Source organism: Rhynchophorus ferrugineus, unplaced genomic scaffold (genome assembly GCF_030347505.1).
Source record: "Rhynchophorus ferrugineus isolate W39M unplaced genomic scaffold, kcgeb_rfMv2 rfM2, whole genome shotgun sequence".
Lineage (NCBI taxonomy): Eukaryota > Metazoa > Arthropoda > Insecta > Coleoptera > Curculionidae > Rhynchophorus > Rhynchophorus ferrugineus.
The window spans coordinates 12051327-12078337 of record NW_027472581.1 but is presented as its reverse complement, the minus strand read 5'-3'; the positions used below and the strand labels follow the sequence as shown (position 1 = coordinate 12078337).

The window sequence follows — 27011 nt, the reverse complement described above, 5'->3', positions numbered from 1 at the left end:
TCAATATTAGTATGAGAATGGAGTCTTTTCTCATACCCCCTTGCAATTCTCTTGATTTCTTGATTGACTGTGGGAATCTGAAGGTCTCCATCATCTAGATAATCAGTCCTATAGTATTTGGGTGCACCCACAATACCTCTCAGGACTTTATTCTGAAAAATTTGTATTTTATTAATGTTACTCTTTGCAGAACATCCCCATAATTGAACTCCGTATGTTCATATAGGTTTCAATATTTGCTTATATAATAGCAATTTATTATGTACTGATAATTGTAATTTTCTTCCAACTAGCCAATACATTTTCCTATATTTCAATTCCAGTTCTTTTCTTTTCTTCTTTATATGTTCCTTCCAGCGAAGTTTTGCATCGAGATTCATTCCGAGATATTTAGTGTTGTTGATGTATGGAATGATAGTGTTATTTAATGTTATTGGTGCTTGTACGGTCGATTTTTAGGTGAACTGCACATGTTCTGATTTACTTTCATTAATTCTTATTTTCCAAGCTTGGGTCCAATTATTTATATTGTCACTTGCCTGTTCTGTAATTTTCGTGAGGCTTCTTCACTATTGTCTCTGACAGCTATAATCGCAGTATCATCAGCAAATGTAGCCATCGTGATATTTTCCATTTGTGGTATATCATAAGTGTAAAGTAGATAAAGCATTGGTCCCAGTACACTTCCTTGTGGTACACCTGCTTTAGCTTCTTTTATTGTAGAGTAAGCTTCTTCTTGCTTGACTCTAAACATTCTGGTTGTAATGTATGATTTTAATAGTTCGGTGTGTTGTTTTGGTAGCATTTTCTATAGTTTATGAACAAGGCCTTCATGCCAAACCTTATCGAAGGCTTGTGCTACATCTAAGAATATAGCTGAGCATACTTTTTGACTTTCGTAGGCTTTTTCAATAACATCTGTTATTCTGTGGACCTGGTCAATTGTTGAGTTTTTGTTAATAAACCCAAACTGGTGTGTTGGTATTAGGTTTTTTCTCTCTATGATCGGTTTTATTCTTTTCAACAGGAGTTATTCAAAAACCTTAGATATTACTGGCAGCAGTGATATAGGTCTATAGGATTTTATTTCGTTTGGTGTCTTCCCAGGTTTTGGGATCATTATAATTTCCGCCATCTTCCAAATGTCTGGGACATGTTTTAATCTAAATGCTGTATTGATCAAGTCAATTTTTGCAGTAATTCTCCTGTTATTAAATCGTAGCCTGGTGATTTTAGTTAACTCTTTCGACGTGACTAATTCAATCATCGAATTTTCAGCTTCTATGTCCGGTAAATTATGTTCAATATAAGCTTCGCTTGGTTTGAAAGCTTTTTCTAGACAATATAATAAAACAATTTTATTGGTATATGGGGCATAAGATATTGCTTAGCCTCTCTAAAATCAGTCTCAACTCGTCGGCTTTCTAAGTTGCTTATAATTGGATGTAATAAAAAATACAATTAATTTTTTTTTCCAAAATTTTTAAAATTTTGTTTATTCGTATTGAAACATCTGGAATTGAAGGTATAGAGTCAAGTTGCAATTTCTCAATTCCTGGTAATACATGCCCCGTTAGTATAAAATGTAAATTATCTAAAGCGCCCTCATGTTCATCCCCTTCACAATTTCCTAAAGGCGAATGAGATGAAATATCTTGACTTATGATGAACGGTTTAAATTATTTTTCAAAAATGCTTCTTTAAAAAACTATCTTGTAAACTTATAAACTTTCCTTAAGCCAATATATTTAGAATCAATATCAGAATTTACTCAAAACATTTTTTAGAAAAATGAGCGCCTTCGTGTAATTTCAGAAATTAAATAATAAATACTTAAATGAATAATATTACCCCAATTTTTAATAATATCAACTATCTTAATATTATTGAGACTAATACCGACCGTATATATTATTACCGACTAACATTATACTAACGACTTTAGTCTATTTGTGACGTCGAAATATTGCAATGTTGCCGCATCAACTCTGGGTTTTAGTTCAGTATGGCTTTGACATACAAGAAAATTCTAATTTAAATAAAATAATTGAGTTATCAAATGTAACTTATTTTAACATTGTAGTATATCTGAAAACTACAGTTAATTATACAGCCACAATAATTTATAGGTAAGAGTTAAAACCTCTTAACACTATTGCATTAAAGAATTTTGCATACGACTGACAAACGGACGGCGGCTAGTTGTCAGACGCACGCAAAATTATTCAAAATATTAGTTATAATTACTACAGATTAAAAACCGACAAACCTTATTTTAGGGCTTTGATTATTTTGATAAATTTTAAATTGCTCTGTAATATATGATATCAATTCGTTTGAAAATGCCGAAAACAATAGATAGTCAGGATCACAAATTGACTGCGGCTTTCATAAAATATTTCGAAAAGGGACGAGATAATGGAGGCCCCCTTTTGCCTATAGTTTGCGTTCGAGAGGTAATTATTGATGATTGACACTACAATTTTATTGAATATTAATAATATTCAATTAATAAATTCAATGCTAAATATTAGTGTAGTTACTGTGAACAACATCACTTACAAAATGAAGTATAATACGTCTACATACAAAGTAGATGACGAATCTTGACCAACTTGATATTGGCTCTATCTTGATATTAACTATTTTATCGATATAAACATAATTTAATAAAATTATGTTAGAGAAAATTGTCACTCTTGAAAATATACATAAAAGGGATGTAAGACATCCTTTCAGGGTATAGGGTTTAAATGGTGTAAAGATAACCCTCGGAGAGGTTTAATGGAACTTCCAGACATTGCTTTACAAATAATTCAATTTTTAAAGGCATAAAATAAGACCAAGGAAGATAAACTATTTGAATTTGTGTATCTTGATGAAATTTGAACATTTCAAAATGGTTCATTATAGCACTCTTGGCAAGACAAAAATGTAAAGGCAACAAAAATTGATGGAAAAAGGTTAAAGTTACAATAGCAATCGATTAGATTTTGTTGGTCATGATAGACTGTTTAGATATGTGGAAGGAGCATTGTAAACCATAACACCTTCGGTTTGGATGAACTCGATAAGACATATAGAGGAAGTAATTTATAAATGGTGGAATCGTGGACATGTTTTAGACAGATTAGAAATTAACAGTTTAGTGATTGAATTGAACAGTAAGATTTTCTGATATACATTTAGTAAATAGGTGGATTAGGCCTTCAGGGGATACACTACATAAGAAAACGAAACTCTATTTCATGGGTGGTGTGGGAAAGAGTTAAATGTAAACAAAACGGATCTAACCTACAAACTATTATACCTGTATCCTTAATTGTAGTTTTAAATCCTTCGATAATATATGTATTAGATGTACTAAAATGTTAAAATGTATGTGATAATATTATTGTTCAATTATTTTATTTAGATTAGAATTTTATCGTGTGTCCAAGCCAAACTGAACTAAAACTCAAGAGTTGATGTGGCAACATTGCAATGTTTCGACGTCACAAATATCCATGACGCATTACTAAAAAAACTTTGAATAGACTATACTAAATACAAACTCACCGTAGAAACGAGATATACTCTTAATACAGCGATTAAAACAAGTAATAAGTTCAAAGTAGTGACGTCTCGATGTTAGATGCCCCGAAATATTTCCTCAAAATTGCCTATAAATTTAAATCTCTATTTTTTCAATGACTTAAGTTGAAAAGATGGAAAATGCTTACCATTGGAAATTTTTAGGTGAAATACTTCGAATATCAACCCTGTTTTGGCGAAGTTTGTCCTAAATCCTCTATTACGTTCATAATCAATGGTACGGCAAAATACGATGGTCCCCAAGTAATCTCATTTGGATATTACAATCGTGTATCTAAGTATTCATCCATGCTTTACGGCAACAAGGTTAACTTATTCAAGATCACTTATACTTGCGATTACCCGACCGTTCAGGTCAGTTGCTAGCGTATATCGAAAACAGGAACTTTAATGATGCTCTTTCTGCAGATTGATGACATTGTAGAACATAACTTTGGATGTCTGTTCGGAAAAAATCATTTTTATGACAACTTCCTGTATATACCCAGGTCTCCGCCATTACTAACTTGTTCAATAAGGCTTCTCGTTCGATGAGTACAGCACGATTATACGTACAACACGACACTATCACATTTACTATGAAAATTTTTATAGATATGCTGCATTATACTAACTTACATTGACATAACACCTATAACAGGTCAATTGAAAAGTCCCCAGCCTGATACATAGATGGCGCTACTAGAATTAATCCATATGTTTTTTAGTTAGCCTTAACCCTCAAAAGATGCGTGTATAAATTTGACAGCTGTCGGATCATTTGTTATTGTGAAAAAATGTATAAAAAAGAATTTTGTGTGTTGATAAAATATTGATTATTGAAGGTAAAAATACAGTTGCAGCAAAAACTTGGCTTGATGGCGAGTTTCCGGACACTGCCCCAGAAAAATCAACCATTAAGGATTGGTATGCTAAGTTTAGAAGTGATGAAATGTGCACCGAAGATGGTGAACACAGTGGATACCCAAAAGAGGTTGTTATCGGAGAAAACATTAAAAAAATCCACAAAATGATTTTGAATGACCCTAAATTGAAATTGAATGAAATAGCATACACTCTAAAGATATCAACTGAACGTGTACATCATATTATTCAAGAATATTTGGGTATGAGGAAGCTCTGTGCAAAGTGGGTGCCGCGCAAGCTCACTTTCGACCAAAAACAACGACGAGTTGATGTTTCGGAGCAGTGTTTGAAGATGATCAAGCGTAATAAAACCGAGTTTTTGCGTTGATATGTGACAATGGATGAAACATGACTCCATCATTTCACTCCGAAGTCCAATTGACAGTCCGAGTGGACTGCACACGATGAACCCGCTCCAAAGCGTGGGAAAACGCAACCGTCGGCTCGCAAGGTTATGGCGTCTGTATTCTGGGATGCACATGGAATAATTTTCATTGACTACCTTGAATAAGGATGGACCATCAATACCGACTATTACATAGCGTTATTGAACCGTTTGGATGACAGAATCGCCGAAAAACGGCCGCATTTGAAGAAAAAGAAAGTGTTGCTTCACCAAGACAATGCACCGTGTCACAAGTCAGTGAAAACGTTGGCAAAAATCCATTAATTGGGATTCGAATTGCTTCCTCATCCACCGTATTCTCCAGATCTGACCCCCAGCGACTATTTTCTGTTCTCATATATCTCAAAAGAATGCTCGCTGGGAAGAAATTTTAGTCGTCTACAAAAATGCTATCGAAAAGTTGGAGGGTCGCTATAATCAGTGTATCACTCTTGAAGGCAATTATGTTAAATAAAAAAAATTAATTTTGCCAAAAAAATGTGTTTTACTATGGTAGGCCGGGGACTTTTCAATTGACCTGTTATATATTCATCTACTTTTTTAAGAGTAAAATCTTTTATTGCACTATCAATGTCTATAGCCTCCTGTCAATAGGTAAAGTGATGACAAGACAAGTACTCATTGTTGATCTTAAATAATTTGTATTTGTCCGAGGATATATTGGAGAACTGTATTTCCCAAAACTGCAATAAATTTGTTGAATTATTAAAAAATAATATTAAATTGTTCAAATATTTACAAGATATTATTATTTGTTATGAAATATTGCAGTCCCAACAATACATCTAATATCGCCATCTCTTATCGAATGCTTAACTTATTGAACAACCTATTATTTATCCAATCTCAGAGGAATACTTAATACATTTGCAGAATCAATGACATACTGAACACTCTGACTAAAAATTCCGAACAGGAAATCAACTTGAGATTGCCTGAATGCCAGATGCAGTCAAAAGAATTTTACATCATATTAAGCTTGTCGAATAAGAGCAGATTCGAAACCGAGATTGCTCTTAAACGGCATAAGTTATGCGATTGTGATCTTAAAGAAATCGCCTATTCGTCGTTTCATCAAAGAAAAAAAGAGTTCAATTGTCCTCACAGAGAAATGGTGACTCTAGAATTATCTAACGATAAAATAGGGGTAAGATTCAGTAATATTTTAATGGATGATTATTGTATTGTGAAGAACGTAAATTCGATTTTATAATATTTATTGTAATCCACAAACTTTTAATATCATTATGATATAATCATGATTATCGCTACTAAAATCATCTTTGATATTGTTTATAACATTACCTAAATATAACAGTCTTATTAGAATGTACGAATAAATAGCATACACAATTTTACTAAATGTCAAATTAATCAAAAAACTTATTAAAAAGGAAATTATATTTGGTGTTTTTTTTTATGACTATTTCGAACAAGATTTAATCAATATGATAATCTTTTTGTATTGATTTTTGTAAAAAGAAGTTTTAACTAAAGCTAACGATTAGATTTTTCATAAAATAGAACTATATGTATATTTTAGCAGAGCTGTTTTTTTAGAAAAAAATTATTCAAATCAAAACACATTAAAAAAATTATATCAAATCGTTGCTAAAAATAATGTTCATTTACATACATGACAAAAGTATTTTCGATATTTATCAAAATCGAAATTTTTTATTACAAATCAATACTATTTAATATATTATTATTCAATTAAATTTCAGGTAAATGAAGTCGCATTTTTGACTATACGTGTTAAATATTCGGTTCCAAATGACAATACTATTTGTTACACTATAAATTTATCCGAAGACAGAGTAATCAAATTAAATTTCAAAGTTTTTGCAATTCCCCCAGAAAGCGCTAAAATCTCCTTCTACACGGAATGTTTACAAACAGAATTAGAAAGCGTATATATAGGAACAAGAGTAGCGCCTATACAATTAATTTGGATTTACAATAATACTAAACACCTGATACAGTTTGATTTTGACATCGAAGAGCTCGAGCGAATGTGCGCAATTGAGGATTTTAGAGTTTTACAAGTTCTGAATCCTAAAGATCAGATCGAGCCATTTAGTTCTACAGCATTGTTAGTAAAGTTTCACCCGATCGAAGTAAAAAAATATTACATAAAAATAGATGCGAAGTATAAGGAGTCAAATAATTCTGATACTACATTTATATATGAAATATCTGGTGATGGTATTTCTAAGCCAGCAAATCGCTCTAAGGAAAAAGAGAGAAGTCCAGGAAACAGTACATTCAGCAAAAGCGTACCTATTAATTTTTCTAGTGAACATATATATGTAAGAAATTTACAAATATGGAATAGAAAAACTGAAATAATATTCATCAGAAACATGTCCCCATATTTAACAATTCAGTATATTTGGCATAGGTAAATAATTTAGTACATAAATACAATACCTTATGCTTGCTAAAATTAGCTGTAAAGTAACATTTCCAAAACTGTCACATAAAAAGAAAACTTCTCGATAACAGACTCTTAATCAGTTCAAATTAACAATTTAATTTCACATATTAAACTGGTAAAGATTGCACTGTTTAATCAACAACCATTTGTTTTCAAAATCAACTACAATAATTTTCACAATTCTCAATAATTATATTTTGAATCAAATGTGACTATCAAATTTTTAATCGTATTTTTAGTGTAACTATAAACGATATTATTGAAATAACAGCAGAACAAAGATATGGTATCTTGGAACCTAAACAAATACAACCGGTAGTAATTGTCGTAAAGTCGTTTTCAAATCCTTGTATTGGATCCGTGCTGCTACCTTGCGAATTAGTAAACTACACAGGGACAATTTTACATCAATTTACTAAAGAACAATATGATAAAATGGAGAAGGCAGTTGAACAAGAATTTACAATAACTGAAAAGGCAACTATTGACCAGCAGGTAATACTGAGAAATTATATATTTACATAGAATATATCTTAATTGATTTGATTCTTAGAAAAATCCAATTAAAATATATCCAAAACCAAAGCCAACACTAATGACAATATGTGTGGATATAACAACGATTCATACAAAAGATTTAGATCAAATCATGGAGGTAGAAAAGCAATTAGAGCAATGCCCCAATCAATCAATGCAAAATGTTCATAAAAGTCTTTTAAAAAAATACTATCCTGATATATGTTGTAGAGGCACCTTTCCTGAAACAGAGAACCAACCAAAAATAAATATCAACGATAGTAAATTGTTTTGCAGAATATTACAAGAAATTATAAGGTAACAGACATATCAGCTCATTAATTAAATTCAACCTCCTAATTTTTAGTGAGGTTTTATTCAGCAATACTTTTAAGTTCAATTTGGAATTGATTACAAAAACTCCTTCTCATTATTACACTGAATTTGTCATGAGCGATCAAGCGATAATGTCTTCAAAAAAAGTCGACACCCCTTTAAGTGTGGAAGACATTGCTAGTTTCAGAAAATGGGAAACAGAAAAATTCCTTAAGCAACTAAAAATAACAGAATTGTCTACTATATTTCAAAATATAATTTATGAAAGTCTGATGATGGTAGCAAAGTGTCCTTTGATGGAATGTAATATAAAGGAAATTAATGAAAAAATTAAAAAACAAATATTCAGTTGTAAAAATATTGAGTGTACTTGTCATAACACATAAAATATACTATAATTAATTATTAAAACTATATATCATGTTTAAATGGATCTGCAATTCTTTTAAAGACTGCTAAAAACTTATCTCCATTGTTTCTTGTAACTTTCTGCCCTTCTTCCGTACTACTATATAATTTTTCAATTATTGGATCATTTTTCTACAAATTTCTAGAATTAATACACATATAAAATGATTCAGAATACATACCATTTCATCTTCAGTCATTTGTTCAAATAAAGGATGTTCTGTAAAATGTTTAACCATCCACTCATTCAAATCTTTAACGTCTGTAACGGTATATACAATTCCACCTTCAGACAATACATATGCATATTCAGCTAATAAACACTGATTAATTATCCTCCATTTGTGTTTAGCTTTCTTGAAGTGTGGATCAGGATAAAGGAAAAACATTTTTTTTAACTAAAATTGTATGAATATCGAATGAGTAAAAAGTGCTATAGCCAAATATAATAGAATCAAACCTGTCCTTTCTTGAAAAAGTTTGGTAAATATTTCATTGCATTAGATCTAATGCAAGCTATATTTTGATACTCAGACGTGTGCTGCGATCTTAAAGCTGCTATTCGATCAACAACATAATCTGATACTTTAACCCTAATTTCCATACCTGAAAGTTCACCAATCATAAAAATGTTAAATATTTTATATTTTTACAAACCTAACATTAAGTTATCAGGAAACATTGGTGAGAGTGTTATTAACAAACCACCATAACCACAGCCTATATCAACAAATTCAACAGGCTTTTCTTTATTTTGTTTCAATATTTCAGGATATAACACAGACCAATCCATTTCATTTGGCGTTTGCGGGCTGTAATAATCAATTACATTATAAATATTAAATAGTAAATAATACATACTAATCAAAACAATGATCAGCCATAGGGTTAGAATGAGCCCTTTGCCTATAATGCCTTTTCTGAGGCAACGATAATGAACTTGATGTATCCATTTCGGTCATAGTGTCTTAAATAAAATAGGATAAAGCTTACAAGATACCCAACAATTGATTATAATTAAAATAAACATGAACTAAAAATCACCACTATACAAATAGGTTAATAGCACCGCTAATACATCTCTTCTTTTGACAATCTTGCAACATAGGAGTCATATCTATTGCCGCAGTATTAATATGTAAAAATACATAAAGAAGACTCTATTTTTAAATTTATTAAACTATTTAATATTAATTAAAACCTCTCTTGTAGATACGAAATTATTATTACTTTTTAAAAATTAATTAATAAACATCGTTTTGATGATATATTGTATGTTACAACTTAAATATTATGTACTAACCAAAAATTCCCAATTTTTATCACATATCAAGATGTTCATAACATGAATATTAAAGAGAACCTCATGAAATTATATTTAAAATCACATACAGTAATATAAAATATCAAATATCAATATATTTTGTTTAATTTTGCTGCCTTTATTAAAAAAATTAAATTTGAAAGAATTAATCTTCATTTCTTATATATTTAATACAGATTGATGTAACTAGTTTTATTATTTAAAAAGTGTTAACTTTATTTAAATATATGAATTTGTGATTTGTGATTTGTGAATTGGAATACCACTAAACATATTTTAAATATCAAGAATGTTTTTCATTATTGGGTTTTATTTACATTTACAGTGACATTTATGACAGTTACCATTAATACATTTCATTTTAAAAGACTTTTTGGATTTTTATTTATATAAAATACAAGATAAGCAGCGATGTATATTTTATTTTTTCAAATGATCAGCTTTATTTAAGCAAATATGTTTCATAAAACAGAAAACGCCAAAGGAAATTTTTTAGAGCAAACTAAAGCTGCTAGAGAGGAAAGAGCACTGGAAAAGCGCCGTGAGGCTGCTGTTATTACTATACAAGCAAATGTACGGGGTTGGTTAACACGAATTAAATTCTCTAGAGAAATATTGTAAGTGTTTTATTAAGATATAGGAGCTGTCATAAGAGTAAAATAATAATTTTTAAAATATCGATCTGAATGTTTATTATAGAAATGAATTTGATAATACTGTACCAGAACTACCTGAAAACTATGGAAAACAACATTTTAAACCTGCTCTTGAAATATACCATCAAAGTATTAGATTGCTACTAATATGGAGAAAAGATAGAGATTCAGAAAGGTTTGTCAAATTATGCCGTTATTTAGTAGCATCACTTGATTGTGATTCTCCCAAATTTAGTTATATTGGTGTAGGTAAGTCGAGAAATCTTAAGTTAATAAATTAAGTATAATACAAATTAATGAAATTAATTATTGATTATAGCTTTAAATAAAGAACATGTGATAAAATGGATCTCACACATGAATAATATATTATGGAAATGCTGTGAATATTTAGAAGATTTAAAACCAGAGCTTACTTCTGATATGAAAATTATAGTTTTGTATCTTCACATGTTAATTTCATTTACCAATACAAATACTTGGGCTGCACTAAAACATAAAAATATGGAGGTTTTGAAAGGTGGGATGAATCAGTTATGTGCCAATCTTATGGGTCAGTTATTTCATAAAGGATTTTATAATACCCTCAAAGTATAATCCTCCTTGTCTTTTTAATGAAAATATTATTAATCTAATGTCATTTTTAGACTCTACTTATTAAAGGACTGGGAAGAATCAAAATTGCTTTTAAAACAGTTTCAATTTCTGCAATTTTCACTCTTTCCCTCAGGCCATTGATTTCTGCCAATTTTTCAGATAAATTTATGACAATATTTTTGATAAATATCCTTTCTGTACCAGGTTTAATTTATCATTTAGAGAATTTATCTCCAGAGGTATGTTTATAAATAAATCTAACAATAATAATTAAAGTTATATATTTCAGTCCATATCAACAATACAACAACATAAAATATTTACAAGAAGTTTGGAATTACTTTCTAGTCAACAATCAATGAGAATAGTATTTAATACTTTGGAAGGAAGTTATGCATTGTGCCTTTTGGCAAATTTAATACAAATGGCTTATATTGAAAGAAGTACAACATTGAAGGAGTTATGTTTCCCAACCTTTACAGTATGTCAAGAAATATAATAAATGATTTGCTTGTTAATTGTTGTTAACTGTCTTTTAAGGTTGTTGTAACAGGTCTGCTAGAAAGTTGTCAAAATTATGTTGTAAGCAAAAAATCAACATTAACTCATTGGCATCCAGTATTAGGATGGTTTGCACAACCCAAAGATCCAGCACTTCACGATGCTATTCCTCATACAAAAGTACAATTACACCTATTATGGAATATAGAATTAATGCAGATTCTTTTAGGTAAAATGTCAATTTTTCAGTGAATCTCTATAAAAACGTTACTTTTTATAGGAAACTTTTTGTCCGAACTAGTTCAAGGTGTCGAACCACCAGTGCCTGTTAGCCCTACACAAAGCTCACATTTAAACAGCAGTAACTTTTTTAAGAAAATGTTAGAAAATCGAGGCAATAAAAGTTTCACCCAAAAATCCTACAGAGCATTGGGTAGTCCAGAAGTTCATAGAGTAGTCCTTACTTGTTCTCTTTTCCACACAGCGCTGCGTACTCTAACTCAATTGCAATTAGATATATTAACTGGTATGTTATAAAAGTCTCCTCTATTGGTGCATAAAGTAAAATGAATTTAACCATTGTAGGATTATGTTATCAGAGTTCAATTTTATATGATTTATGGTTATTTTTATGTTCCCTGGGTCCCAATTGTGGATTGAAAACTTTTCTGGACCATTTAGCGTTTAATACAAAATGTTCGGCACCTGAATTTCAAATGCTGCAACTATTCGCTGATTGTATGACCCACTATGTTACGTAAGTAATATTATGTATTATGTGAGTTTATCAGAATCAGATTAATTGTTAGCATTGTGAACCATTGCTGTTAATGTTATACAAGATGTCTAAAAATATATAAAAACTGATAAATTGTTTATTAATTCTTAATGTACACTGTTAGTGAAATCTGAAAATGTATTTCCTAAAAATAAAATCGTCCATGTGTCCAAACTCTGTTGTTCTTAGCACTCAATTAATTAAAGGTTGATAATTTCCGGAAAAAGGAATCTTTTTGATTCGCAATTTTCGTATTTCAACAACAAATTGGACATTGGACAAAACGAACATTGAACAGCGCTCAATTGTTTCATCATCATCAAGCCACTCCCCAGGGAGAGCTTCTCAAGAAATACCGGCACAACCTTTGTTAGCGTTGTTAGTGTCAACTAGCGGACTTGACATTTGATTGTCATTTGGAATTTTTGTTTTCTTCTAGCTGACTGGACCTTTGATTGTTGTTGATTTTGTCTTCTAACTGAAGTGTTTTCTAATCATATAATGTTTATATTTAACCTGTAAACTGTATTGCCTTTTGGCTGATATGTTATTTAGATATCAATTTAGCCTTTCGGTGCCTTTTTAGCTAATATATTTCCTAGCATGCTCAGTTATTTATCTGGTCATGCCAATGTTTTATAATTTTTTAATACCAGGCAGTTAGTTGCTTAAAAAATATATGGAAAATCTATCTTAAACTCCTTCATTTATTCTAATTGGATTCCTTTAGAAACATACCTTTCATCTTTATGCCCTGCTGTGGTGGCATCAAGATTAACATAGTGTCCATTAAATTCCATGTTAAATTGCCTAAGAATTTATAATTTTTAAGATATTAGGATTATTTATTAGGTACTTGTATAACTTGGTAATATTATTTTCCGTTTATATTTAATATGACGGATATTTAACAACTTTTAGTTTACTGGATGATATGGAAATGTACGAAAAACAAAGTCCCTTTCACTTGTCAGATTTCGTAGCTATGTCTAATTTCTTAAATATATTTTTATATAAAGCCGTATTGGGTAATCTTTTTGGTAAGTACATGTTCAGGTTTTTACTAACCAAGGCCAAGTTTAAAAAACACTTTTTTAGATATAAAAACTATACAGAACAATACCCTTTTTCAATCTATGCACACTCTCCTAATGGTATTATATAAAAGAGACTGCTGGCATAGTTACACATCGCCAGGTCATTGGCTGATTAAGGATATTAAAATTTCGACTTTTTTGATCGATTTGGAGAAAGGAAAAAGAGCATCCCAATTACTTCTACAATCTATGCCCCATATTATACCACACGAGGACAGAGTTAGGTTGTTCAGGAAATACATAGTCAACGAAAAAACCGTTTTAGGTCTAACCGAATCAGCTTGCGCCTCACCACAATCCACATTGATTACCGTTCGCAGGTTTATTACCGTCAAGCTGTATTTTCGGTATAAAAACATTTTGTTTTCAGAAATCGTATTGTAGAAGACGGATATCGTCAGCTAGCTGATTTACCACCACAGGCGTTAAAAGGCGTGATTAGAGTCAGATTTATCAATGAGTATGGTTTAGACGAAGCCGGAATAGATCAAGATGGAGTGTTTAAAGAATTCTTAGAGGAGAGCATAAAAAAAGTTTTTGATCCAGCGTTGAACTTGTTCAAGGTTACCAGCGAGGAAAGATTGTATCCATCATCCACCTCCCATTTGCAAGACAATCATCTTCAGCTATTTGAATTTACAGGACGGATGTTAGGAAAGGCAATTTATGAAGGTATTGTAGTTGACGTACCCTTTGCTTCATTCTTCTTAAGTCAGGTAAGCTGTAGATGGTTATTAAATTAATATTTCTTAATACATTTTTAATTATCAGGTCTCTGGCCAGACTTCTCAAGCTATGTATAGTTGTGTAGATGAATTGCCGTCCTTGGATCCGGATCTGTATCGGAGTTTGAGTTATGTAAAACACTACGAGGATGTATCAGAACTGAATCTAACATTTAGTGTAGACGAGGATCATATGGGAAAAGTTGTGACTCATGAGTTGATTCCTGGTGGGAAAGCAGTACCGGTGACAAAAGACAATATGTAAGTAAATTAAGATGTTTCTAACATAGAGTTTTTCAATTGGAACGGGTAGATTCTCATTATTATCCAGTCACTGTTGGTAAATTTCTATGACAAGTTACACAATTGTGAATACGTCCAAATGTTAAAACTTTATCGTACTCTTCTTATCGAGTCTAGTACTTAGTAGCCAAATTTAAGTCAACCGGTTCAGATCAAAATTCCAGATCGGTTCCTTCGATTCATGAAGATGTGTAGGAGAACCCCAGGCATTCAAGTTCTCCCACACTTGTTAAATGTTGCGAGAACGACGTTGGTGATGTCATCAACGAAGAGCGCCACAGAACGATGATAACCAATTTATTTTGATATGTGGTTCCAACAGGATGGCACTATAAGTCATAGGGTTAATGCCATAATGAACATATCGTACCGATGCGAGAGTACCATCGGGTTATCTTCCGCAGAGGTGACGTAAATTGACCACCACTCACAACCACTACTCAGATTGCTACTTTTTTTGAGAATTAAGTCAGCCTAATCTGAATCGTTACTAAAATTCAGCCAGCTTTATACAACGTGGGGCGAAAGTCCCGCTATGATGATTTTCAATAAATATTGTCAGTATTTCTGCTCGTTCTTGTGATGCATATTTATCCATAATAAAATTTTGACGTCTACACAACACAATGGTTAAAGCGAAACTGAACTATACGTCACATAATCAAGATGGCGCGCAATGAGAAAGGTTAGCGGTACTTTTACGTCACTTTATACAACAGATTCTATGATTTTTTTATAATTACATCTTACATTAGATATGCTATCTTCTGATTTCCCTCGTGTTGTCCAGTAGCTGTATTGCGTCTACGTTGATGTGATTTAACAACTTATATTTTAAGGTGAAATCTTGGACCACTTCATATATCCATTTGATTGATTTGATCTATCCATAGATCATCGTGCAACATTTCGTTAATTACGTAGCAATAAGCATTGGTAATTGAACGGAGTTGGCCTTTCTGATTTCGTCGTTTTCAACAACGTTTAAATTTCAAGCACGAGGGAGGCGTTCCATCTGGGCCACATATGATTTAGCGAGGATCTCGGCCTTTTCGTAGTCGATGACTGCGAAAGTGCCTGTGTGACTTCAAGGGGGATAACGTTTTGCGTCTCTCCGACCAGGCTTTAAAGGACTTCTCTCAAGTGGCTCCAAGTTATCTTCTAGACCACCTAGTAACTGCTAAAATACTCACACAATGATCAGCAGGATTCTGAACAAAAAGGCCCCGGGTTTCGATAATATCTCGATAGCCTAACTCAAAAAGCTTCCCCACAAGCAGCTAGCCGAACTAACTAATATCATCAACGCCGTTCTGAGGCTGTAACACTTGCCATCCACATGGAAACATGCATTCATCGCAGTTATCCCCAAAAAAGGAGTCCAACTAACTGCAGACCAAATCTTCTAACTGCAGACCTATTAAGTTCCATTTCCAAGCTTGCTGAAAGAGCAATTCTCTATGCTCTTAATGATTTTTCGAAGGCAAACAGTATCATTCCAGATGAGCAATTCGGGTTCCGCGCCAAGCACTCAGCCGTTCATCAGGCCCATCGGCTGGCCGCAAAAATCAACTGTGCTTTTGACCGACGTGAAAGATTTTGAGCAGCCTTTTTTGGACCTAACCAAAGCCTTTGACAAGGTTTGGCACGAAGGCTTAGTGGCGAAATGCATTTGGCTAAGAAGTACTACTACCCGAAGAACTAACCGCTCTTATCAAATCATTTCTGCCAGGATGATCGTTTCAGATAAATATTACAGATACTCTCTGAATCGGAAAACCAACGACGCAAGAGTTCCACAACAACACCCTGGCACCAGTTCTATTTAATATTTTACTTTTAAATATCCCTAGTATACCATTAGTTGAGGCAGCTTTTTTTACGCAGACGATACTGCTTATTTTGCTTACTTCTACAAGAGTAGTACCGCATATCCAAGGACTCCAGAAATAACTCGATGAGACGGCCCATAGAAAACCCAGGTCATCTTTTTCCACAGAAGAAGCCACCTATCTCGGTCTTCTCTTCGATCGGAAGTTTAGGTGGAATTCCCAGAATCAAACGTCCCTCCAGAAAGGTTGCGCTATTGTCAATCTGCTGTCGTCGCTAATCAGCCGGGCCAGCAGACTTCATCACTCAATAAAATCTCTACTGTACAAGCTGCTGATTCGATCAGTAGTTCTATACGGCTCCAGTATCTATGTCAAATACGTCTCACCTAGTCAGGTGGAACGTCTTCAAGTTTTTCAGAACAAAATTCACAGGAGAGAAACGATTTTACATCCGAGCTTTACTCGAGATATTCCTCATCGTCTCTTGGATAATAGATGTATCGTCGACCAGGCCGATATTTTAGGCCAATAACACATCCAGTTCTTTTTGGCTTTATTCTATCGCAGCCGACACTACTCCGTCGTGCTCTTACTCCCTCGTCTCGGCCTTTTCTGTCGAGTTTTGGGTACCCTCCTTACTAATAATAAGAAGTATCAGTTAGGCTCATGAGATCAATTGATAGGGTGGGGTTTAGTGGGTTACCCAGAGGCGGTCTCCACATAACCAGTCCAACTCGCTTATTCCTGCGGGTCTCCGCGACCTGCTATCCGTAACAAGCCAAAAAAAGCATTGGTAATTAATCGTAGAACTTTATTTTGAGTGCGTTCGGTTACTGGTTGATTTAATGTTTTAGTGCAACTCCATATTTACACCCCATAGGTCCAAATTGACTTTATGATTGACTGATAAACTAATCTCTTTGATTTTATATCAAGTTGAGAGTATCTTCCAACTAACCAGTACAGTTGCTGAATCTAATCTGCTCTGCTCTAACATGATGTTTCCATTTTAACTTACCATCCAGATGTGTACCGAAGTGTTTAGTTGATTCTGCTTAAGGAATAAAACATCCGTCAAGTTATATAATTAGGTTATTGTCATTTCGCCGAAACGCAAAATCAACATGAACGAATTTGGAGCTATGAATCTGCATTTTCCAGTCTCTGATCCATTTGTAGATCTAGTTGACTGACTAGTATTTGTACTTTTTATTAAATGATAAAAGCAAAAAGTTTACCATCTTTGTAGGATATTCAAATTAAAAAAAATGTGTTCATACAATATAAAACGATTTTGTGCCAATCAGGACTTGGAGAATGATTGTTTTCTTTATCCGGTTTTATTAATTCCCAACAACAAGATGTCTGATACTATATTTAAAAGTTTAGTGTTCATATAGGAAATTGATTGATATTGAAGCGTTCAAAAATCGTGTTTTCTTCATTCGGAATGGAATAAATGCTTTGAAAATTGGTTTAAGCATATGCAAAAGTCATCGTCGACCATCGTGGCGAGTACTTTGAAAAACAATAAAAAATATATTCGCAGCTTAACTATTTATTTCTTTTCCTATTCCCGAAATATAAATAGTGACCCTCGTATGTATTTCCCATTTCAAATATATGTGAAATAGTATTTTGCAGTTTGTATTTTAATTAAAGCACTGTCTGTGTTTTGTTCAGCTCGGTGTATTCCATACAGATCTGTACTTCTTGAAAAACTCTATTAATATTTAACTATTAACATATATATATAACGATAAATTGTTGTAGAATAAACTATATACATCACATGGCTCACTTTCGAATGCATGTCCAAATTAAAGAACAAACGGCCGCATTCATTAAGGGTTTTCGGTCTATAATCAACCCGGATTGGTTAACATTATTTTCAACACCTGAAGTAATAGTGCTGTTCTGAATATTTAAATTATTTTATCTAAGTCATAATTTCCAGTTACAAAGACTAATATCTGGTGATAATGTACCATTGGACCTGAAGGATCTACGTAAAAACTGCCAGTACTATGGAGGATTCCATGATTCCCACAGGGTAATCTGTTGGCTGTGGGATATTTTAGAGAAAGATTTTAATGATGACGAAAGGGGAATGTTTTTAAAGGTATTCTTGTTTTTGCTCAATATGGAAAATTGTTGTTTTACTACCGTGCATTTATATAGTTTGTGACCAGCTGCTCAAAACCACCATTGTTAGGATTTGCTCATTTGGAGCCACCATTTTCCATAAGATGCGTTGAAGTTGGTGATGATGAGGACACCGGTGATACTATCGGTATGTATCGGTATAAACTGTCGAATACTATAACATAACCATTTTGTTCAACATTAGGCAGCGTTTTTAGAGGATTTTTCACCATACGAAAGAAAGATCCTCAAAATCGATTACCCACTTCGTCCACGTGTTTCAATCTGTTAAAATTGCCAAATTACCAAAAGAAAAGTACCCTTCGCGAGAAACTGAGATATGCAGTGAACTGTAACACAGGATTTGAGCTTTCTTAAATATTTTAGAATAGAGACTGACCTGAGACGCGTTTCCAACATGTACCTAAAATGTATCAATCAATTTTCGTTTAAATTATATGAACATGATGCGAGATGTAATTATTTTTTATAGACATGGAATTGCTACTGAACTCATATCAGTTTTTTCTAACAGACGCATTTAGCGTTATTTACCGTTAGGTCCTATGTTTTACTTTTTATTTATGACTGTGCAATTTAGATGAACGATCATGATCAATTCGATAATTTAAGGTATTAATATTGACATATTTTCTGTCTCTGTATATTTTTGTATATTTTTCAGTGACTGTATTCCCATCAATTGTAAATAGAGATGTTTTATCACATTTAACATGAAGTGTATAATTTATCTATCAGTTTTCCCCTACCCCCAGTGACGCTTCAAACATATTCTGCGCTGTCGTGCAAAATACTGATAAGTGCCTTTGTTCAGCCAAAAGTATCATAGACTACTGGGAAGTGAACAACATATGCTGTAAGATATGAGTGGCTAGTTGAGCGCAGATGCTCTTAAATATGATAAATAACATTTTAATTTAGTTTGGTTATGATTGACATTTTTACTGTTTAGGTGCCCGAATTTCGTTAAGAAATACATTTAGCTAAGGCTTCACAAACTAAGTTAATCACAAACGTACTTATCAATATTTCTCGATAATTAATGATATTGAAAGTTGGGAATATTAACTCAAAATAAAAGCAATAGATACTTGTATTAATAGATATTTATTATGTTGCACAAATTTACTAATATACCTTTCTTTTTCACTAAAAAGCTGCAGATAGTATAAATAAAAGCGTATATAATAAATAAATAAAAAGTGTCATTTAAGCTGTTTGTTAAAGTAATCTCAGAATATCAATAAATAACCCAATAATAATCTCAATAATTTTGTATCAGTAATATATATTATAGTAACATATACTTACCGATATTAATATATATTCCTAAACACAATTTGTCGTCTCGGCTTCGCTATAATTTTTTTAATTTCCTTTATTACCAATAAAAAAAACTGGTGTTTTGTGGTTTTTTTGTTTATATTGGTTTTTATGTTTATGGTCTATGGTTATATATATATATATATAAATATATATATATATATATATATATATATATATATATATATATATATATATATATATATATATAACCATAGAACTAGCAAATAATAAACATAACTTTATGTAGATTATCTAGAGCGCATGAGCAGATCAAGCCAATCATATGGTTGGTCTTGTTTACGTCCCTAGAGTTTTAGTAAGATTACTTTAATTTTCGTCAAGGTAACAAGTACACACACAAAAGGTATTATTAATATTTCGAATGCACAGTAAAGAAAGTGTCGGAGCTATAAAGCGTGTATTCCAAATCATTAAAAACAAAACTAGCTCGTCCAAAATTACAGTGAACTCACGTCATCAACGTTTTTTACGTCGTAATATTGCCGGGTCAAATTTGTCTATAGCTTTACGTTTGCTGGTTTCTAACCTTAAATTATTATCATTAATGTTTTGGCGAATTCTGAACATATTTGATAACCTGACGAAGTTTATAGACTGATTTAGTTAAGTATAGTCTATTTAAAATAATAGTAAACTCACGTCATCACGATGTGTCGGATATGTTGCCTATCCCTGATTGTATATTCGTTTTAAAAATCCAGTCTTATTTTTCCTTCTCATTTTATTCTAGTTAAAAAGGAATATAATGATATCTGGTACATTCGAACACGTAACCAAATCAGCCTATAAAATTCGCCCGATTGTCAAGTGTCAATCAGCAAACTTTTTCAAAACATTAATGATAATAATTGGACGTTCTAAATCGGCAAACGTTGTTTCAGCTCTTTGCTTGTTTTGATAAATTTAAAATCGATGCTTAGTACATGTGATTACTCTAATTGAAAATGCTAGAAACTCTAGAAATCACGCTTAGAATTCTAGGTGGTGGAAAAAAGAATTCAATGTAAATATGATGAAACGATTCTAACCAAGAAACCATTGTGACTGTGTAATTAACTGTAGTTTAAGTTCTTCAATAGTATATGCGTTAAATGTGCTTTAATGCTAGAATAAATTATATTTGATAACATTATTTTTGTTTCACTCTATTATTTAAATTAGAATGTTATTATATGTCAAAGCCGAATGTACTAAAATTTAAAGTTGCTGCGGCAAAATTGCGGCGTTTTGACCTCATACATTTAGATGACGTGAGTTTAGTTGAACGGACTATAGTCTATCCAAAGTTATTTTAGACATAAGTCATCAAGATGTTTAATGTATTGCCTGACGTAATTTGTAAATTCGTTTTAGTATTAGACAATATTCTCTTCTCATTTTATTGTAGTTTAAAAGAGACACAATGCTGTCTGATAAGTTCGAACCTGTAACCGAACTAGCCTGCCAAAGTTGTGCGGTTGTTAAACGTATGCAAAATTATTCAAAACAATAGATAAATGTCAACTCGCTTCTTATTATTACTCTGATTGAAAACTCTGAAGCCAGACAGAACAGATCTCCAATCAGTTTCTTTGAACAGGAACGAGATAATAGAGGCTCTCTCTTGACAGTATAATTCGTTAGAGAGAATATATATATATATATATATATATATATATATATATATATATATATTAACAGCATTGAACAAGTATTCTATTAAATATAATTTATTTTAACATTATAGTACATCAAATGCATTTATTATCGAAGAACTTAAATCTACAATTAATTTTACAGCCACAATAATTTATAGGTTAGAGTTTTATATATATACATTGAGCTTTTTTCCACACTAGTATCGGTAGGGTGCTAGGCGCGTTTTTGTATGTAGTGGTATCCCCCGAAGCCCTAATCCATTTAATTAACAATTGTATATCTGAGTAATGTATTTTACTTTCATTAGAGAGCATATTTATGTTTTACGCTTAGTTCTTGTATCTTTCGATGCAATGTATCCTTGTAAAATCATTATGATATTACTATATTTCTCTTTAGTTTGTCCTGTTACTATCTATATACATATTTCTTGATCAAACTACATTTAATCACTGCATTCTCCTTAACCATTCCATTATATAATGTAATTAATGTGGCAATATCGCTGGATAAAATAAAAGATTTTAATATGAAGAGACCTACCGAGAGTATAATAAACCAATTTTCTGGGACACAAGATATTGCATTGATTGATTCCTTTATTCATATAGGAACATCTGGAATTGAAGTTATAGACTCATCCCACTTTGGTATAGAATGTAATTTATTTAATGAGCCTTTATGTTCATTCTCTTCACAATTTACTAAAGGCCAATGGGGTGAAAAAAATTAGCTTATGTTGAGCGCTTCAAATGATTTCTAAAACATACAAGCCGAGGATGTATATCTGGGACACAAGATATTGCATTGATTTATTCCTTTATTCATATAGGAACATCTGGAATTGAAGTTATAGACGCATCCCACTTTGGTATAGAATGTAAATTATTTAATGAGCCTTCATGTTCATTCTCATCACAATTTACTAAAGGCCAATGGGGTGAAAAAAATTAGCTTATGTTGAGCGCTTCTAATGATTTCTAAAACATACAAACCGAGGATGTATATCTGGGACACAAGATATTGCATTGATTTATTCCTTTATTCATATAGGAACATCTGGAATTGAAGTTATAGACTCATCCCACTTTGGTATAGAATGTAATTTATTTAATGAGCCTTCATGTTCATTCTCTTCACAATTTACTAAAGGCCAATGGGGTGAAAAAAATTAGCTTATGTTGAGCGCTTCAAATGATTTCTAAAACATACAAGCCGAGGATGTATATCTGGGACACAAGATATTGCATTGATTTATTCCTTTATTCATATAGGAACATCTGGAATTGAAGTTATAGACGCATCCCACTTTGGTATAGAATGTAAATTATTTAATGAGCCTTCATGTTCATTCTCTTCACAATTTACTAAAGGCCAATGGGGTGAAAAAAATTAGCTTATGTTGAGCGCTTCAAATGATTTCTAAAACATACAAGCCGAGGATGTATATCTGGGACACAAGATATTGCATTGATTTATTCTTTTATTCATATAGGAACATCTGGAATTGAAGTTATAGACTCATCCCACTTTGGTATAGAATGTAATTTATTTAATGAGCCTTCATGTTCATTCTCTTCACAATTTACTAAAGGCCAATGGGGAGAAAAAAATTAGCTTATGTTGAGCGCTTCAAATGATTTCTAAAACATACAAGCCGAGGATGTATATCTGGGACACAAGATATTGCATTGATTTATTCCTTTATTCATATAGGAACATCTGGAATTGAAGTTATAGACGCATCCCACTTTGGTATAGAATGTAAATTATTTAATGAGCCTTCATGTTCATTCTCTTCACAATTTACTAAAGGCCAATGGGGTGAAAAAAATTAGCTTATGTTGAGCGCTTCTAATGATTTCTAAAACATACAAGCCGAGGATGTATATCTGGGACACAAGATATTGCATTGATTTATTCCTTTATTCATATAGGAACATCTGGAATTGAAGTTATAGACTCATCCCACTTTGGTATAGAATGTAATTTATTTAATGAGCCTTCATGTTCATTCTCTTCACAATTTACTAAAGGCCAATGGGGTGAAAAAAATTAGCTTATGTTGAGCGCTTCAAATGATTTCTAAAACATACAAGCCGAGGATGTATATCTGGGACACAAGATATTGCATTGATTTATTCTTTTATTCATATAGGAACATCTGGAATTGAAGTTATAGACTCATCCCACTTTGGTATAGAATGTAAATTATTTAATGAGCCTTCATGTTCATTCTCTTCACAATTTACTAAAGGCTATTTATTAATGCTTTCCTGTCTTGGAATTTATCTTTTAACCGATAATTAGCAGAAGTTCTATACACTAGGAATTTTAGTGCAAACCGATTGAGGGCTTAATTTGTGCTTAAATTTTATTACCGTTATAAGTTAGAACAAATTTGTTAAAGTAAATGAATAACTACTTTGAGGGGGTTCATTTCATTAAAGAAAAAAAATGTGTAGTTATCTCAATAACTATATTGGCTTAAGACTACTTAACCAAGATAGTTTGGAATTTTTTTGGATCTATATATCATTCGGCTAGTATGTTTGAAAAATCATTTAAAGCGCTAATTGTATATAAGTTATTTTTTTCATGTCATTCGCCTTTAGGAAATTGTAAAGAGGATGAATTCCATACTAACGCGGGATGTATTACCAGGAGTTGAGAAATTGTAACTTGACTTTATACCTTCAATTTCAGATGTTTCTACATGAACAAACGAGGCTGCTGATTGTTTTATTATACTGTTAGTCGATCTTTAAGTTATCTCTTTTATTTTATCCCGAGATATTACCAGGTCGACAATATAACATACTTTCTGTCAAATATCTTTAAAATAATGTACATTTAAAACCTGTTAATTGTGCACTACATAATAAGCTTACAGATAGAATGTTAAAAATAAGGTGCGACATATACTTCTGAATAAAACAAGTAAACAGAATTTATACAGAGAAAGATTCAAAGTTTGCTTCCAGTATAAGAAAACAAAATGCCAGACCTCTAATAGATTCTCACGGCACTAATAATATTTATATTATATATATATATATATATATATATATATATATATATATATATATATATATATATATATATATATATATATATATATATATATATATATATTTGTTTTTATGTTATCTTATGCATAATTTATATTTTTACAAATTATATTTATATCATTAATTCAATTCTATTTAATAAATTTATTTTTGAAATTAATTGATTTTAATACATTTTAAAGTCTCATTTTTACCAATGAGGGTTTATCTGGACAGGATCTACTGTTTAACGTGGGCTCCGAACCATGGTCCTCAATGTTAAGTCTACAGACTGGCGAATGACCAACTTAGAAATCACTCTTACCTAGGAAAATCACAAATATTAAACAAACAAAAAGATATATTTAGGACCATATCTCAGCAGGATTCGAACCCGCGACAATCGCAACTGCAGGAGCATCGTCCTGTTGCCTTTACTACTGCGCCAACCAAGCCGGAAGAAAATGAATAGTTTTTTATTTAAATTTTATTGGTCAATTAAACGTGACATCAGTGATCGTGCCAAACTTTATCAGAGCCCATCAAATGTCATTACAGTAAAATATTTTTCTTACAGGTGCCTGTAATAGATATTTAAATTTACCATCTGGATGTTGGTCAAAACAAAACTTTTCTCCAGAGATCCCTATCGAGTTTTATGTCTATTACTTCTCTGAATATTGTCTACACAGTCTCAAGAAGTATGCTTTTCAAATTATAGAAAAGGATGATTTTCGGTATGGATTTGTCTTGTGATCCTTGCCAGCTGATTCTCGTTTAGTAGAATACTGTTCGCAACGGAAATAAGTTATTTGGGCAGAAAAACACTTATCAAATTTATAAGCATTTATTTTTATGCAGTTAAATCAATACAGACTGGTTATTGTTATTGTGCAGAATGATTGTTGTTCGTACATCAATGGGACTTCACCATAACGATGAACCGGATTGGGTTATTAGAGATTTGCTGTAAGCATCTATTTGCTGGCGTTCCTTTGACCTTTGTATAAAGCACCAAATCAAAAGAACTAATATTATAAGAACAACTATTATCAATATCTCGTAAAAATAATTGCTCTTAATGAAATCTTCAAAATCACCAGATTTTCTAGGTGTCATGTTCAATTGCTGACTGTAATTTGTATCTGCAAAAAAATAATGTTCCACATTAGAGATTAAAAAATAAATTAATGATCTTATAATTTATGGAAGAATGCATCTTAATCTAACTCTTATTGTTATTTTATCACTTCTTTTTTTATGATAGAAGCGACAACCTGCTTGAGCGTATTAAAGGTAACTTTTTTGAAATACTTAAATCGATTCTGAATTTGATCATGTTATATATGAACACTTACGTCTTTCGATCAAAGACGAGACTAAATAATGTCATCCCCCCCTGAAGTCAGCGGTTACAGGAAATTTCGCAGTCACTGACCAAGAAGAAGTCGAGCCCCTCGCAGAGACTTACTAGGCTCGGATGAAATGCCTCTCACCCGCAGAGCGCACTAAAGCTAAAGACAACGACACTGTCATCAACGAATCCAACTCCATCAAAAGACCAGTAACCCCAGCCTTCTCAACCATTTCGTGTCTCCAAAGTCTCTACAGACTATGATCGGCAAATTTCAAACCAAAAAGTCTCCAGGTATCGACGGAATATCGATTACCCAGTTAAAAAAGCTCCCGCATAAGCAGCTCGCAGAACTGGCAAACATCATTAACTCCATCATGAGGCTGCAACACTTTCCGGCGTCTTGGAAACACGCACATATAGCGGTTATACCCAAGAAAGGAGCAAAATCATCTCCATCTGACTACAGACCCATCAGCCTTCTCAGTGCCATTTCGAAGCTTGTCGAGAAGGCAATACTTTACGCTCTCAACTCTTTCACAAAGGACAATAACATCATTCCTGATGAAGAATTCGGCTTTCGCGTTCACCACTCATCCGTCCATCAGGCTACCTGTCTGGCCGCACACATCCATCACGCTCTTGACCAACGTAAAAAGCTTGCAGCAGCCCTTCTGCCCTAAAGAAAGCCTTCGACAAGGTCTGGCACGACGGATCGTAAAATGAGTGCGGTTAGGTCTCCCAGAAAACCTAACCGCTCTCATCAACTCCTATCTCTCGGACAGATCTTTCCAGGTCAAGATCAGGAAAACACTTTCCAGTCGAAAACAAATCGATGCTGGCGTACCTCAAGGTTCCCCGCTGGCTCCAGCCTTATTTAACCTCTTTATTTCAGATCTGCTGAGAAAAGAGCACATTGACATCGCGTTTAACGCTGATGATCCTGCTTACTTCGCGGCCGCCAGGTTCCAAATTACAATTCATGAACGTTTACAGAAGCAGCTCGATCATGTGGTTAAGTGGTTCAAGTTAGAAGC

The 27011-nt window shown here is 32.5% G+C and overlaps 4 protein-coding genes across 4 annotated transcripts in view; 3 read left to right on the top strand and 1 right to left on the bottom strand.

The window, feature by feature from the left end:
• The window catches only part of LOC143190797 (uncharacterized), a 42605-nt gene extending 36486 nt beyond the window's left edge, over window positions 1-6119 (top strand). The window contains exons 14-16 of the mRNA XM_076395366.1: window positions 3739-3948; window positions 4003-4082; window positions 5780-6119. Coding sequence (XP_076251481.1) covers window positions 3739-3948; window positions 4003-4082; window positions 5780-6119 — 630 coding nt within the window. The remainder of the gene's footprint in view (window positions 1-3738; window positions 3949-4002; window positions 4083-5779) is intronic.
• Window positions 6120-6660: 541 nt separating this feature from the next.
• LOC143191826 (uncharacterized) lies at window positions 6661-8584 on the top strand. The gene is made up of 4 exons (XM_076397248.1): window positions 6661-7310; window positions 7586-7841; window positions 7900-8180; window positions 8230-8584. Exons 1-4 carry the CDS (start codon window positions 6922-6924, stop codon window positions 8582-8584), a joined length of 1281 nt encoding a protein of 426 aa, XP_076253363.1. The 5' UTR covers window positions 6661-6921.
• LOC143191827 (tRNA (guanine-N(7)-)-methyltransferase) lies at window positions 8543-9695 on the bottom strand. Its single transcript, XM_076397249.1, has 5 exons — window positions 9468-9695; window positions 9264-9418; window positions 9067-9212; window positions 8789-9004; window positions 8543-8738 (listed from the first exon to the last, which is right to left on the bottom strand). Exons 1-5 carry the CDS (start codon window positions 9566-9568, stop codon window positions 8610-8612), a joined length of 747 nt encoding a protein of 248 aa, XP_076253364.1. The 5' UTR covers window positions 9569-9695; the 3' UTR covers window positions 8543-8609.
• Window positions 9696-10244: 549 nt separating this feature from the next.
• On the top strand, window positions 10245-19297 carry LOC143191822 (ubiquitin-protein ligase E3B). The gene is made up of 16 exons (XM_076397231.1): window positions 10245-10547; window positions 10630-10835; window positions 10906-11177; window positions 11234-11422; window positions 11473-11664; window positions 11724-11913; window positions 11965-12210; window positions 12270-12441; window positions 13384-13502; window positions 13561-13879; window positions 13930-14275; window positions 14331-14545; window positions 18193-18322; window positions 18377-18541; window positions 18601-18712; window positions 18770-19297. Exons 1-16 carry the CDS (start codon window positions 10387-10389, stop codon window positions 18940-18942), a joined length of 3207 nt encoding a protein of 1068 aa, XP_076253346.1. The 5' UTR covers window positions 10245-10386; the 3' UTR covers window positions 18943-19297.
• Window positions 19298-27011: the final 7714 nt, after the last annotated feature.